General features: G+C 41.1%; 1 protein-coding gene across 1 annotated transcript in view; it reads left to right on the top strand.

Moving 5' to 3' along the window:
• ARHGEF28 (Rho guanine nucleotide exchange factor 28) overlaps positions 1–15,712 on the top strand; it is a 256,291-nt gene that overhangs the window by 53,152 nt on the left and 187,427 nt on the right. Inside the window, exon 2 of the mRNA XM_082834982.1 lies at positions 14,999–15,146. Within this exon, the coding sequence (XP_082691108.1) occupies positions 14,999–15,146 (148 nt within the window). The remainder of the gene's footprint in view (positions 1–14,998; positions 15,147–15,712) is intronic.

Here is a 15,712-nt window from a genome sequence, read left to right as displayed (position 1 = left end):
GCAAGTATCAGTACACTTGACTTCATTTAGTCCTACCTATCCCATAAGATAGGTTGGTTCTGTATTTATCCCCATTTCACAGTTTAGGTAGCTGAGGCAGCTGAGATTGAAACCCAGGTCTGCCTTAACCCTCACAATCAACCTTTGCCTTCCTCGCTCTAAAGCAGTACCAGACCAGCGTCTCTTGTCTACCTGGTCAGTCGTGTTGACCCAAACCCGTGTTCTTCTACCTTCTAGGGTTATCTTAAGTACTCTTTAGAAATTATGGAGCCATAGGGTACTGTGAAAGAGACTGTACTCCAAGAAAGGCCAGCCTCCACAGGGTCCTTTCTGGTGTGACCACCTCTGTCCCCTAGATCAAATGCAGATCTGATGTGTCCCTCCCCTGCTCAGAATCCCTCCGGTGAATCCCTGTCCCCCAAGGCCCTCTGTGAGCTGGCCTCTGCCTTCATGTCCAGCTTCCCCTCTGGCCCTGCTCTCCACCTCCGGCCGCAGTAAACCCCAAGGAACTGTTCTATACCCAGTCTTTACTTGGAATTCCCTTCCATTGACAAAGTCCCTTTCATCCTCTGGGAAGTCTTTCCCAGTGTTGCAAGGCGGACTTGGTTACTCCTGCACCCATCTCTGCAGGGACCCCTGGTCCTAACTTGGGTGTTTAAGCTTTTCTCTGCCTGCCAGACCACGAGCTCTGTGAAGGTAAGGGTCAGGTCTTGTCTTCTTCCTACCATCTGTGCTTGGCACACATCAGGTATTTGTTGTATGAAGGGAGAAAGGAGAATAAAATAATTCAAAAGTGGTCACAATATTCATGTTCCTTGAACACGAGTCTTTCCTTCTGAGTACTCAAAGTACATTCATATGTAGCTTGTTAAGACCTCATTGAGTTATGTCTGCGGTGATTGTCAGTCAACGCAATGGGCCAGGCACTGCTTCCAGGTGATGCAGTGCTGAGCACAGTGGCGGGATGTGCCAGGAGTTAGGTGGGAAGCAGAGTCTACCTAGCAGAGGTGGGCTGGAACCTCCAGATTCTGCACCTGAATCTGCTCCAGATCACTGTGGTCAGAGTACTTTACCTCTGAAAGCCTCGGTTGCCTCATCTGTGAAATGGGGGTGACGGTTTCTACCTCAAAGGGTGGTTGTAAGGATTTCATGAGATAATTCACTTAGCATGGTGCCTGGTACATTCAAATGCCCGGTACTATAATTTAAAACACAAAGGGATCCTGCGATTGCCATTTTTATCCTTATGGGTTCCTAAGCAACCTCAGGGAATAAATCGGTAAATACTACTGTTTTCACATTGAATTTCCATGTCCAGGAGTGAGAAATTCCATACTCACCGTGAGTTAAGACAAAGTCTGACTCTTTTTCCTGAGATGACTTCAATAACATCTTTATGGTGGGGGCTTGAACGATGGTGGAGTATCTCACCTAGGCGTCTGTCACAGTAAGGTTTGTAAAGCATATTAGGTGATATTTGTCCATCAAATGTTTATAGTTGGCCCTGTGAAAAACCAGAAGTTTATATACCACAGAAGTTTGGGTTAGAGTTAGCGAATGATCAAAGCTGTTCATGGTCAGATTGAAAGGCCATTTGACCGTAAGTACTATTTGGTCATCTGAATTTGTAAATTGCTGATTGATAAATGCCAGCAGAGGGGTCAATGGGAGTTCCTTCTCCCCTCCTCCCATCCGTCCATCATCTGTCTGTTAAGAAATGGAAGGAAGGACTGGGGTTTCAGGCGAGCACTTTCACAAGGGCCCTGGAATAACTGCCTACTTTAACACAATGGAAAGTGTCCATTTCTGCCCCGTGGCCCCATCTTCTCAGTGGCACAGGGCTTTTGGGGCTGCTGCAGTCAGTGGTAAGCAGAGCTGAATAAGGGTGTTGTCTCCTGGGAAACGGGCGCATTTTCCTGCTCTTGGAAGAACCTCCACGAGAGGGCAGAAAATGTCAGTCGTCTCTTGCCCATGTTCCTGCAGTGGGCCTCTCTGGTTGCAGCCCCCCTTGTCCCATCATGGCCTATTCCCAACAAAGCAGCCAGAGCGATCCTTTTAAAATGAAGTTGCGAGCTTGTCACCTTTCTACCCCGAACTGTGCAACAGCTTCCCACTGCAGAGTTAACACCCAGGTCCTTACAGCGGCCTTTCCTTACCCCTGACCTTGCCTCCCCTTTCCCTCCTCTTCTGCTTCAACCAGCAGGTTTCCTTGGTGTTTTCCAAACACTCCAGGCACATGTCCCTTCAGGGCCTTTGCCCCTGCTGGTCCCTCAACCTGAAATGCTCTTTCACATCCGCAAGGCTCACTCTCTTACTCTGTTCAGGTCTCTCTTAGAATATCCTACTACTGTCCTATGTAAAACATCTCTCTCTTTACCCCGCCTTATTTTTATTGGGTCTTCCTAATCGCTCACACATCAGGAGCTTAATTATTTGTTCATTGTGTCTGTCTCCCCACTAGAAGGATAGGGTAGGTCAGCAATCCCCAACCCTTTTGGCACCAGGGACTGGTCTCATGGAAGACAGTTTTTCCACGGACAGGGGTGAGGGGATGGTTTCGAGATGATTCAAGCCCATTACATTTATTATGCACTTCATTTCTGTTATTATTACATTGTAATATATAATGAAATAATTATACAACTCACCATAATGCAGAATCCGTGTGAGCCCTGAGCTTGTTTTCACTTGCCACTCACTGATGGGGTTTTGATAAGAGTCTGCAAGCAATTGATTTATTATGGTCTCTGTGCAGTCAGACCTCTCTGCTAATGATAATCTGTATTTGCAGCCGCTTCCCTGTGCCAGCATCACTGCCTCAGCTCCCCCTCAGACCATCAGGCATTAGATCCTTATAAGGAGCGCGCAGCCTAGATCCCTCGCATGTGCAGTTCACGGTAGGGTTTGCTATCCTATGAGAATCTAATGGAGCCACTGGTCTGACAGGAGGCGGAGCTCAGGCCGTAATGCCAGCGATGGGGAGCGGCTGTAAATACAGAAGAAGCTTTGCTTGGTCGCCCGCCACTCACCTCCTGCTGTGCGGCCCGGTTCAGGGGGGTTGGGGACCCCTGGGGTAGGTGATTTGTTTTAGCCACAGCACCTAGTCGACACTCAGTACATATCTGGAGTGAAGGCCTGAATGTATGGGGAGACCAGGGGCTGGTTCTGGCTCCTTGGTGGGTCACGGGCCAGTCTCTCATCTGTCTGTGTCTCTGGGGGTTGTGAGGTTCAAGCCGGGTAGCATGCACAAACACCTTGTGAACAGTGAAGCACTAGGGAAATGGAAGGTATTATTCTGAACAAGATTGATTGCATGCTCAGCCTTTTCGGATTGGTTCTCTGTGTGCGTTGCTCCAAATGCTGTGCTGGCCCTGCTGCACTTGGTGCCGGGTAAGGAAGAGGGAGGAGACTCCAATTGACTTTTGGCTGAATGGTACCTCTGATGAAGCCAACATGGCAGTTCTGGATGTAGGTACTGTTTTTCACTGGCTGAGAACTCTGAACAGTTGACCTGAAGATTCAGAGAGAATCCTAAGTAAGGGGCAAAAAAGGACAAGGCCAGAAAAAGGGGCTCTTGCATTCTAAAGCCACTGTTGACTCTAAGGGAGAATGGGAAAGCAATCTCTTAGTGTGTCCTCCCTTCTCCCTACAATGTTGTACATGACATAGGAAAGGTGGAATTACTAGAGTGGGGGTGTGGCAAGTAGTTGGATGTGAGTAGTTTGAAAACACACCCTCCCCCTTTTATGATGTGTCACAAAAATACACATTCTGTAGTGTTTCTTTTGCCCTTAGTTCTTGATTTTGATCAGATGAAACGTTCTTTGCAGGCGCCAAAATTTAGGTCCTTCCCTCCACCTCCCTTCTTTTTACAAAGGTGTTTCCAGATTGTAGTTCCTGGTAGGGTGGATTTTTGTCTTTCTTCTGCTCATTTTCATTTATCTATTTTCTATCTTTCTTGCCCTTTTCAATTAAATTCCACGTTGCTTTGTTTTTCTAGCCATTTGTCCTCTTCCGCTGTCATCCCTCCTCAGCCTGCCGCTGCTGCTGTTTCTTCCTTTCCCTCCCCACTGAGCCCTCATCTTTTGAGTCTGTTTCTTTCCTCGCTTCCCATCCACTCTGTGGGAGCTGAGGCTGATCTTGGTCTCCGGATGCTCTTTCTTCATTGTCCTGCTTCTCTGGTTTCTGTGGCTTCATGCTTTCCATTCTGTGACTGAGCTGGCTTTTACCTGCATTTATTCCAATTTGAGAAGGAAAAGAGTCAGGAGAAGGGCAGCAGGCCCTGAGAGCGCTCTTTGGTTGAACAAAGATAATGGGGGTCTAGGAAGAGAAGAGACAGGAGGATGGAGGGATATGGATGTAGTGGGCGTAGGGGACGTCGGGAGAGTTTGCTTCTGATCCTAACTTGTTTCCATAAAGATTCTTCCCAGTCCTTTGGGGAGGAGTAGGATTCAGTTGGGGGTCAGAGGTTGTAGCTTGGAGCAGTGGGAAGAGGACTGGATGGAGGGTGAAGACATAGACTCTGGCCTGAGGTCTGCTGTGTGATGGGACCCAGAACAGGTCACCTGTTGTTGTGGGCCTTCAGTTTCCTCACTGGTGAAGTCAGGGTTTTGATCCAGATGAGTTTCTTTCAGCTGTATATTTTATAAATTTCTGAACCTGTGCTTCTTTTAGTGAGGATTCTCTGATTCTTTTATCTTGCCTGGGTCATTACTCTGCAGAATCTTCCGCGCTCTTATTTAAGAATGGCCTGTGTGTGTGTCTCTCTCTGCGTGTGTGCGTGAGTGTGTGCCTGTGTGCATTAGGGATAGAGGTTAGAAGGGGTGTTCGGGCACAGCTGGCCAGATGAGAGGGGCAAAGGGCTCCTTTCCTTTGTGCCCTCATGAGAGGGATTTACTGTGGAATGCAGGAGCTCTGTGGTCTACCCTGAAATAAGAATACAGGTGGCAGGTCACAGTTCTTTGTTTAGGAGAGGTCAATTTATGGAGACTTAAGGTTCCTTGTATTCCTGGTAGTCTTGGTTTTGGTATGGTGTGTTCAGTCCTGTCAGCTGACCTACACTGACCTTCAGACACCACTTGGTTTGACATAAATCTGTAGACTTCAAATGTTAGAAATAACCATGTGAGATTACTGTCTGCGTGGGTTCAACCTGAATATGAAATTGGGGAAACGTAGTGTTTACCGTGTTGTGAATGTAAAGCTTGAGCTATGAAATATAAAATGAGCTAATAGGACTTTATTTTCCAATATAGACTATATAGCAGAGGGTGTCCTAGAGTCAGAGGGGCCTTAGAGACCCTAAATAGAGGTGCTGAAACTTTATTTTTTGAAGGAGAAATCTTTTTTTTCCCCCCACACAAAGTATTATGGAGAATGATGTATAAACTTGATACAAACTTTATCATAGCTATATTTTTCAAATTTATTACATTTATTAATTCAATGAGAGCAGTGACTTAGCCTAGCAGTTCAAGTCTTCTCCAGTGTATTAAACTTTGGTAGATAATACATTTAAGTGAATGCAATCTTTTTAGATGTAAATATAATTGAAACCATATTTTCCAAAATGAAATTTAAAAGGAAAGTTTGTAAAGTCCCAACATTCCTCCATCAGAACCTATGGTTCCCCTGATTTCAGTTTGGAGACCACCAATGCAGAGAGTGGAAATAAACTAATCATCAATCCAAGGAGCTAGGAGATAAACCAAAGCAAAAAAATAAGGGAGAAATTAAACAGGCCCCAAACACCACTTATCTAGACCTCCCATTTTTCTTAGATTGAAGCTGTTAATGTCGAATTATATACATGGTGTGACAAATTCTAGACTTTCAAGGCTAGCTAGTTAGCCCCATTCTCTTAGAATAAACAAATAAGCAAAACAAAAATCAAAGGCACCGTCTCCTGGTAGTGCTTATTCCTCCTAAGCTGAAGTAATCCAAGTCACCTTTGGACATCGCTGATGCTTAGAAGGCTCTCACTGTGGAACTGAACTCTGTGTTGTGCCCTGTCCTTCCCTCCATTGTTTTATGCGTTCCCCTGGGGGCCTGCAGAACACGTGTAATCCCTTGTCTGCATGGCAGACCCTCAGATATTTGTGACAGTGACCGTTTAGTCATGAGTCTTTTCTCCTTTGGCAAAGCAGTCCCAGTTCCTTCAATTGTTCCTCATAGGACAGCATGGTTTCTGTGTCCCTGCAGCATCCTTGTCACTTTCCTCTGAACATGTTGTCAGTTTTGTCTATATTTCTAATAAAGTATTCCATGGCCCAGGTATGTCTGAGAGGTATAGAGAAGAGCTGGACCGTAACCATTCTTAATGAACTTACTAGATTTTCTTCAATGTAGCGTTGAGCAGAATTAGCATTTTTGGGTGGCTGTCTCAGTGATAACTCACACTTGGTTGATTATTGACTAAAATCCCCACTGATATCCAACTATTAAATGGCGTTTTGCTTCATTCTGAATTTTTTCAGTTGATTGGTTTGGAACCAAGTGCAGGACATTTATTCCTCAAGAAATCTTGGGATAATGGAAGGGTAGAGATTATAGTTTAAGTATTCTTATATCCAACTCAGTATATTTCCTACTGTGGTCTACTTGAAGTATCAGTTTTCAGTTTCTAAGAGTTCTATGTTTTTATGGAATCTGTGAGTAAGTTAGTGATTTTAAAAGGAAGTAAGCTAAGCAACTTTTTAAAGCCTGCTTCTGGTCTTGTGAGGAATCTAGAGTCATTTACTGACCTTCGTCATGAATTGTTTTCCACTCAATTTAGCTGTGTTACAGAAACAAAGACTATTTCAATTCTATAGTGGTGAATCATTTCACCAAATGCGAAAGTCGTCAAGAATTCTTTATGCTTGTGTCTATGTTTAACTGAGTTTAATGCAGAGGTTTTGATAATGGATGCCTTTTTAATAAATATTACTGTGTACATCTAATTTATGGTAATTATTCCTTTTGATTAGTAATCTTGGTAATTGTGTAATTCAGATGTTTTATATCCTTGTCAATTTTGTCTGCTTGCTCTAGCAGCTACTGAGAGAGCCATGTTAAAGTTTCCCACTGTGATTGTGAATTTGTCAGTTTTTCTTTTATATATTTTGAAGCTATGTCTGTATTAGGTGCGTACAGATTTAATACTGTATCATCTTGTTTAACTTACACTGTATGATGAAAAGTTCCTCTTTCTCTAGTAATATGTCTTGGTTTAAAAACTACTTTGATATTGTTTTGGCTCTACTAGCTTTCTTTTGGTTAGTGTTGCATAGTGTATCTTTTTACTTAAACTTCCTGTGTTATTTTTAGCGTGTCTCTTGTAAGCAACATATAGGTATTGTAACTGTTATCGAATTAAAAATCCATACCTAACTGTCTCAGTATTGTATTTGGGTCAGTCTGTTTATATTTAATATAATTGCTGATATAGTTGGATTAATATCTATCATATAACTCTCTATTTGACACATGTTTTATGTTCTTAATTTCTCCTGTCTTATGTTTTTGAGTATTTTCTATTTCGTTTTTTACTCTATGACTGGTTAGCTTTACATTCCTTTACTATTCTGTTAGTGGTTACTCTCAACATACATGTAGATTTGACATATTATAAATATAGTAAGTTATTACTTTTAACATTTTTCCAGAACTGTTACATACTCTAATTCCACTTCCCTTTTATGTTACTGTAGTCAGACATTGTAGTTGTACAAATACTTTACACTCCATGACATTTTAATTATTATTTTGTACATTAGGTATTAATTATATTTACTCACTTCATTGTGCCTCACTGCCTCTTTTTTTTTGTTTATAGTTCGTAGTGTTTTTATTTATTTAATTTTATTTTTTTTAAATTTTATTTATTTTTGGCTGCATTGGGTTTTCGTTGCTGCGCGCGGGCCTTCTCTAGTTGTGGCAAGTGGGGACTACTCTTCGTTGCAGTGCATGGGCTTCTCACTGCAGTGGCTTCTCTTGTTGTGGAGCACAGGCTCTAGGTGTGTGGGCTTCAGTAGTTGTGGCACACGGGCTCAGTAGTTGTGGCTCGCGGGGCTCTGGAGCACAGGCTCAGCTTAGTTGCTCTGCAGCATGTGGAATCTTCCCAGACCAGGGCTCGAACCTGTGTCCCTTGCATTGGCAGGCAGATTTTTAACCACTGCGCCATCAGGGAAGTCCCCTCACTGCCTCTTGTATTTTCGTGTTTCTGTTTGAGATCATTTTACTTTTGCTTGAATAAGTTCTTTTAGTAATTATTTTAGTGCTGGCCTGCTGGCAGTGAGTTCCCTCAGTATGTGTCTTAAACGTTTAATTTCAACTTCATTTTTAAGAATATTTTTGTTAGGTGGGGAATTTTAGGTCATCACTTACTTTCTTTCATTGTTTTAAAGATACCATTCCATTGTCTTCTAGCTTCTGTAACCTCTCAGAGTGGTTCTGCCCTCTCCAGAGTTTTTATTATATTTTATTCTCAATTCCATAGTTTTCTGATGCTTTTAAGAATATTACTTTTAATTTTTCAGTCTTTATTTTCTTGTTATCAGCAGGAATGTTGGCCTGTTCTGTTCTATTTCATCCTGTCTGGGAAAAAAAGCCATTCCTACCCCAAAAGCTATTTCTGAAGAAACATATAAGTCTTTTAGCTCATTTTGGTTTACCTTCCTTAAAAAAAATGACATTGTGATATTTTCCCCTGGATCTAACCAATTTATATTCAACTGAATTTTGTTGACTTAGATTTGGTTTGGATAGTAAATTTTAATGACCTTTATATTTTACACTGTACGAAAGATGCTTTAAATCAGCGGTTCTTAACCTTTTTGAATCATATGCTCCTTGTACCCTCCTAGGAATCTCTGGTTAAAAGGCAGACACTCTCCCCAGATGAATGCTTGAAACTGTGCATATATCTTCATGGGGATTAAGCAACATTTCTCCTACCTCCCATTCCCTCTCAACCCCACATCTACCCATGGGTTTCAGGATGAGAATCCTTGTATTCAGTACATAAAATAAATGTTGAGTTAAGTGTAAAGGTGTAGATATATCAATTAATACCTGAGCACTTGCTGTTTGTACCATGACATGTTGGGGAGAAAAGTGTGCTGGGCCTGAAACAGGAAGATCTAGATCTATTTGTGGCTTTGCCACACCCTGGACCTGAGAGTAGTATCAGTGTTCTCATTTATAAAATAAAAATCATCATAATACTTCCCAGACATTATTGTGGGAATAAGATGAGAAAATACATGAGAAATCACTTTATATACTGTTCGTATAAAATAATATATGTATGTCTACAGATATGCATTTATATCTAATATGTGCACACAACATATAGGAAATAATTTTTGCATTTTCAAACTTTGTTTTAAAGAAATACTTGAGTTGAATACAGTAATTAGAATTAAAAAATTTTGTGCCCACAGCCCTTTCTTTGGAATTTTGCTTGAGGAATGTAAAGATAGTATAACTTAGAGGGTGGGGCAGAAAGCAAGAAGCCCAATACTGTTCATCTGGCTCTGGGATCCTGTTAGTGCTGGTACTAACTAGTACCTGTACTTTTATTCACTTACCTATGACATGGGACAATGCATCTTTTTAAAATTTATTTGTTAAGGATCTTACAACATTCAACACACTGTGCTCTGCAGAGAAGTCTCTAGGTAGAATTACTAACTTTTTTTTTTTTTTGGTTACTATAAAGAGGTCAAGATTCCAATACTAAAAACAAAAAATCAAATTTAATAGTTCACTTAGAGTGCTATATTTATATTATGATAATGGTTTTAATGGCATGTATTAGGAAATATTTATTGTAATATTTAATGTCAATTAGCATTTACCTTCATTGTACTTCTGTCAAAAAATCATCCCATATAAAGGCTGTGTAGAATACTAGAATACCTTAGAAAACAGAACAGTCTTACTGTCATATGAAAAGGTGACAATTATCAATAAAAAGCATTTATTAAATTCCCATTTTTGTTTGTTACCACGAAAACTATGGTTCATGACATTTTTTGAATCTTTGGATGCCTTTGAGAATATGATAAAAATCATAAACCTTTCCTTAGAAAACTGGACACACATGCACATAAACAGTTTTGCTCATAATTTTTAGAGGTTCGCAGACCAACTGAGACCCATATGGACTCTTTCTGTGGCCACAGATGAAGAAACCTCACTATAAAAGGATGCACACTTTGTTCTCATTGTCATCATTTGAAACTATAGTATTTGTTTACTGCCTGTCATGCCAGGTATTTTAGAAACTACATAGTTAAGGTGGTTGTCCAGCAAATGATGCTGTTATTAACAAAGTAAACACAGATACATTGTCTATAGAGGGTGAGAGAGAAGAAAGGGAGAGAGGGAAGGAGAACATTAGTACAAGAATACTCAGTGATCAAGATAATACAGCCACCAAGTTATTCAGGGTATTAGAGAACTTGAATTAGAGACCATTGTAGATAAATGAAAAAATATTTAGAATATGCACATCAAGGTCACTGTCCATTTCCATTTTAAATGCCATTGGAAGAGGAGCTGGGAGAGTTGGATGGAATAGTTTATGGTGGCAAATACATTTAATACCCCTTTGGTTTCTTTGGTGAAATCCATACGTGATAACAGCATTTCAGCAGAAGGTTTGATCTTTGAGAATTATTGATGAGTTTTACAAGTAGAATTTCTCTAGGGGGATACTTGATTGTAAAAAATGTTGGTTTAATTTGCCTAATTTTTTTTTGTTTGTGCTTATATTGAGAGATATTTAGTGTGATTATACTTAGTTATTTTTCTACCTTAGTTATTCCTGTTTTCCATGTTACCTGACCTTTAGTGGTTTTACAGGAGTGTTTGGGTGCTTTTGATTTGGCCACAAGAAAGTAACAGGGGAAAGGGGATGATTTTGATGTTGTTCTCAATGGGTTCATTTGGGAAAGTGAAAATTTTGGCCTGCCTATGGCAAAGGTGAACTTAGATGTAAAGAGAAGAGGGAAGACTAGAATTCTTTAAAGCAAAATTTAATCAGGCCACTAACATTGCTGGTACCATTTAGTAATAGGCTTTGATAAAAATGGGCAATAAATTTCAGTGGCAGTGGAAAAAATAGGAATTAAATCAATGAGGAACTGTTTATTATCTGTCAACTTAGGAAATAATAAAAAAGAAAGTTTTGGCAAAGTTGGAATGAAAATGATACTCTTGACCAGCACAGGTGGTAATGAAAGTCGATACATTTTTGGAAAGCAGTGGTGACAGTTGTGCCCATTCTTGGCCTCATTTCTGGAATTCTACTCTAAAAAAGTAATTTAAAGCATAAAAACAATACACATGAAAGTATTTATTATAGTATTTTTTAAATAATATTAGCAAGCTACAAATACCCTTAATGTACAATAGAGGAATGATTAAGTAAATTATGGAACATCAAACACTTGATGGAATGCTATTAAAAATGGTGCCAAACACTGTAACAACATGGAAAAATGCTTTTGATAGGCGAAAAGTACAACCATATGTGTATTTATGCCATGAGTATAACTATGTAATAATTAGCTGTGCATTGAACAAAGACTGGAAGGAAATAGGAAAAATTAAAAAAGGTTGATACACTAGGGTGGTGTCAGTATAGATGAAACTTAGATAGCTTTCATTGCTATCATTTTGTTCAAAAATGAAAAATTTAAGACAGTTTTCTAATTTTATGCACTTACGGATTAAGTTCAATATTGAATTAATTGGGAATTTAAGTATTTGGTGTGAAGAATGTTTTTGCTTCTGATGGATAGCTACTGTACCAGAATGATTTATTGAATAGTTCATTCTTTCCCCACTGATTGGAAATGCCACCTTTATTATTACATAATTTCCAAGGCAGGAAATTCTGCCATGGAATTCTGATGGTCTGATCCCTCCCCCCACAGCTCAAACATTATTCTCTCTCTCAAAACTTTTGTCTCTAGTCTTGTGTATTTATTCTTCCAGATGAACTTTACAGTAAGCTTGTTGAGTTTCATTTGACAAATTTAGTTTCAGTTTTAATTAGAGTATATTAAATCTACAGATTAATTTGGGAAGATCATTTTGCCTATTAAGCCTCTTATTGTTTCCAGGAATTTCAGTGAAGTAGCTGAGTGGTTTTTGTTTTTTTTAATTTGGAATATAGTGAATTGACAGAAAGGTTATAACACATCTCTATTTTTTCTGCATAGAAGCAGAATGATTCTGATATTGATGCCAACATTCATTTACAAAAATTTATAGTTTTCAATTGCCTAAAACAAAGTATGCAATTAAATCCAGATGGGGAAATAATGGCGACACACTGGAAATCTGTACATTGGAATTTATCTTTGCCATTAATAAAATGAGTGGCCTTTTGAGAAAAGTAGATTTTGAATGGCCACAGTGATTAGAAAGTCCTCAGTCTTAGTCAAAAATTGTCACCTGTGCCTTATCATTTATGCTGTGCTTGTTCCTCAGCACGTGATGAGAAGCTCATTCCTTCTGCTGGTCTTCTTGGTAGCTTTATCTAAATCTCCTTTGAGCTTTGTCCAGCTTTTCTGAATGAAAACGTTCTTGTTCAAATTCATATTTCCTTTCCCTGTCTTCCTCTCCTGCCACTCCACCCCCCATTCCTTTCTATCTCATTGGGTCTCTTTGTTCGTTTCTGTATCATCCCCTCCCTCCTCCTCCCATAATATTCTTCACCATATCTTTCTGATCTCTTTGTGATTAGCAAATGAGAGACCCTTTTTATTGCTGAATTATTCTTAGTGCTAAGACTTCTGAGCATCTCTGTTTAATGGCCCTGTCTTATTTCTGACCTGACTGTTATTTATCTTCTTTGACCAATATAAAGCCTGGTATATGGTCTTGAAAGGGAGGCATGGTTGAATTATAAAACTCTCCTGTTTGGAGTTGTATTGCATTGAAAAGGGTTGCAAACACTTTCATAAGTTGTGGTCCTGGTTCACCTAACCAAATCAAGTAGTAATATGATCGTTGTTTTGAATAGATACAGATTAGATATCCTTGTGATCTGTGGAAAACTTTGATCTGTTTATACAATTTATTTTCTAGCATTACAAAAATGTATCACCAACAGGTCGGTTCAGATTTTGTCCGTGGATAATTAACAGTCTCTTTAGAAACCGGGAACATGACTAAAGCAAGCTGTTCTTCTGTTTTTAGGAAATGGAATTTCATCTAAGTTTCCTCTGTCTGTCATGTCAGACATTTGTTATTGTTTTTTGCTTTTCAGATCCTCTTCCTGAACTTCGTTTTTTTATTTTTGGAAGCTGTTGTATGGTAGATTTTTCTTGGCGTGTCACTTTCTATTGATTATGTATTTGTGTGTGTGCACGCGCGCACACACACACAGAGAAAGGACAATTCAAAACTGTGAACTGGTTTTTTTTTTTTTCAGAACTCCACAATGTGTATTTATTCCTATTAAGGATTCACGATGATGTTTTATGTGTGTGATGGATTGCAAACCACTAGGGAAACATAGCCCGTTTATTTTTAAAATTTTAGCTAGAACAACCATGTAGTTACTGGAAAGAGGAGGTCCACGCTGATTTTGTTTTTGGTCCTTGATTGACCTACCTCTTGATATCCTAAGGAATACCATGCTAATTATCATCAAAGGCAAACAGATGTTAAGGAGACGGTGGAGGCTTTTCTGTGTTCACTTTTCTCTCCTGTCACGGGCTGAGGAACTCTCGAAGAGTGGGTTTGTTTTTGTTGGGCAAGCACACAAAAGCCCAGATGCTTCTCCACACTGGGCTGAGCTCTGGAGGCCCTCCAAAGTGGGTGACCCTTCCCACCTCCTGGTTTCCATTTTCCTGCCACTCCCACAAGCTGGGTGGTATGTACCTGCTCCCTGGAGGCCCCCTTTGTATTGCCTTTTTGTGGTTGGGGGAGGGAGCATCCCGAATCCTTGAAGCCTTCCAGGCCCCAGACAATCTGGCAGGCTCATCCGTCCCTGCTGCCTTGGTTGTAGCACTTACCGAATGGCCCGACACCGCCTCTGGATTATGATATACTGGGGAGCATTAGCCTGCTGCCCATCCATTCTTTCCTTCCTTCCTTCCTCAGAGTGTGCCTCAGTGACCCAGGCTGGCAGCTCCTCTCCTTGGGACCAGGATATTTAGCAGGGCTTTGTGCCAACCAGAAGCTTTCAAGAGAAAGTGTGAGGCCAGGCTAGATAAGAAAGAAGACAGAGAAATCCCTCAGAGAAGACAAACCAGGGGGAAAGGGCACAGCAAGTGTTGGATCACATAGTGCTGTTTATTTGGCAATGTTTGTGAATATTTAATTAAGGTTCTTACAAGCCGCTGTGGTCCAGTACAGTGTAAGGACATGGTTAAGAATAGTTATTTTGAAGCTTTATACTATGGTGGTATCTCAGGTACAGGACAAAATTAATACAAGCAATGATGTTCATCAGGTAGTAGGAATTCAAAGAAAGTAAAATACAACCAAGTATCATAATTGCACATCTAGTAAATAAAGAAATTCTTTTGTATGCTCTAACTTCTTCGGTTTTGAAAACAGAACAAACCAGCTCTGACACGCATACTTAAATAGATCAGGAAACATCGCCCTGCCGTCCAAAACGTTGTTGTTAGGAAGAAGGATTCACGATATTTGGGCTCGCCCACATCAAATGAACATTACAAAGGACCCTGTTTTGTATCGGGGCCCTTTTTTTTTTTTTTGCGGTACGCGGGCCTCTCACCGCTGTGCCCTCTCCTGTTGCGGAGCACAGGCTCCGGACGCGCAGGCCCAGCGGCCATGGCCCACGGGCCCAGCCTCTCCGCGGCACACGGGATCCTCCCGGACCGGGGCACGAACCCGCGTCCCCCACATCGGTAGTCGGACCCTCGACCACTGCGCCACCAGGGAAGCCCTCGGGGCCCTTTTTATTGTGGTTTCTTAGAGCCAGGACGAGGAAGTGTGATGATACCTTGACTTGTTCATTTTTCAGGGGCAGATGACGGTCTATGCGAAGTTTGGCAAAAATGTTTATCTTCCTAAAGATGCCGAGTTTTACTTCGTTTATAACGGATCTCATCAGAGACACATCGTGATCGCAGAGCGCACGGAGGATAACGTTCTCCAATCCAGCGTTCCAGGTGAGGTGTCCTCTTTATTGTGCCACTGAAAAACCTGTCTGTGAGCACCTTCATGGTGCTCCAAGGTGGGATGGGTATGAGTGAGAGTGTATGTGTGTGCGAGAATGTGTTTGTGCGTTTGTGTGTGTGTGAGTGTGTGTGTATGTGTATGTAAGGAAGAACACTCACACTGGGTTATCTCACGTCTGAGCCACTTCCAGCTGTGTCTGCAGCTCCCTGAGCAGCCCACCTTGGACTTAACCTCCAGGTTGGGGGTGCCCTGGATGCAATCCCGTGGAGAAGACGCTCTGTCTTCGTATTGCTGCCTGCAGTCCCGGGGCCGTGGCCAAGGGCAGCTCAGGCAGATCTGAGATACTTGACAGTGGTCTTCATTCTCCTGTGGTCAGTCCAGCAGCTGCTCTCTGCTTTGCTCTTTTGGGTGGCAGGGGTTCCTTCCTTAGCAGCATGTCCATCCAGACACTTCCCTGCTGGATCTCAGCTTCCAGAACTGTCTCTTCCCACCACCAAAATGTTCACATTCTGAAACCTGTAATTTTCCCAGCTGTCTTCAAGTACCACGGTGACAG

Source organism: Leucopleurus acutus, assembly GCF_964270905.1.
Source record: "Leucopleurus acutus genome assembly, chromosome: 3".
NCBI classification, from domain to species: Eukaryota; Metazoa; Chordata; class Mammalia; order Artiodactyla; family Delphinidae; genus Leucopleurus; species Leucopleurus acutus.
The sequence above is the reverse complement of the archived record's forward strand: the minus strand, read 5'-3'. Positions and strand labels throughout refer to the sequence as shown.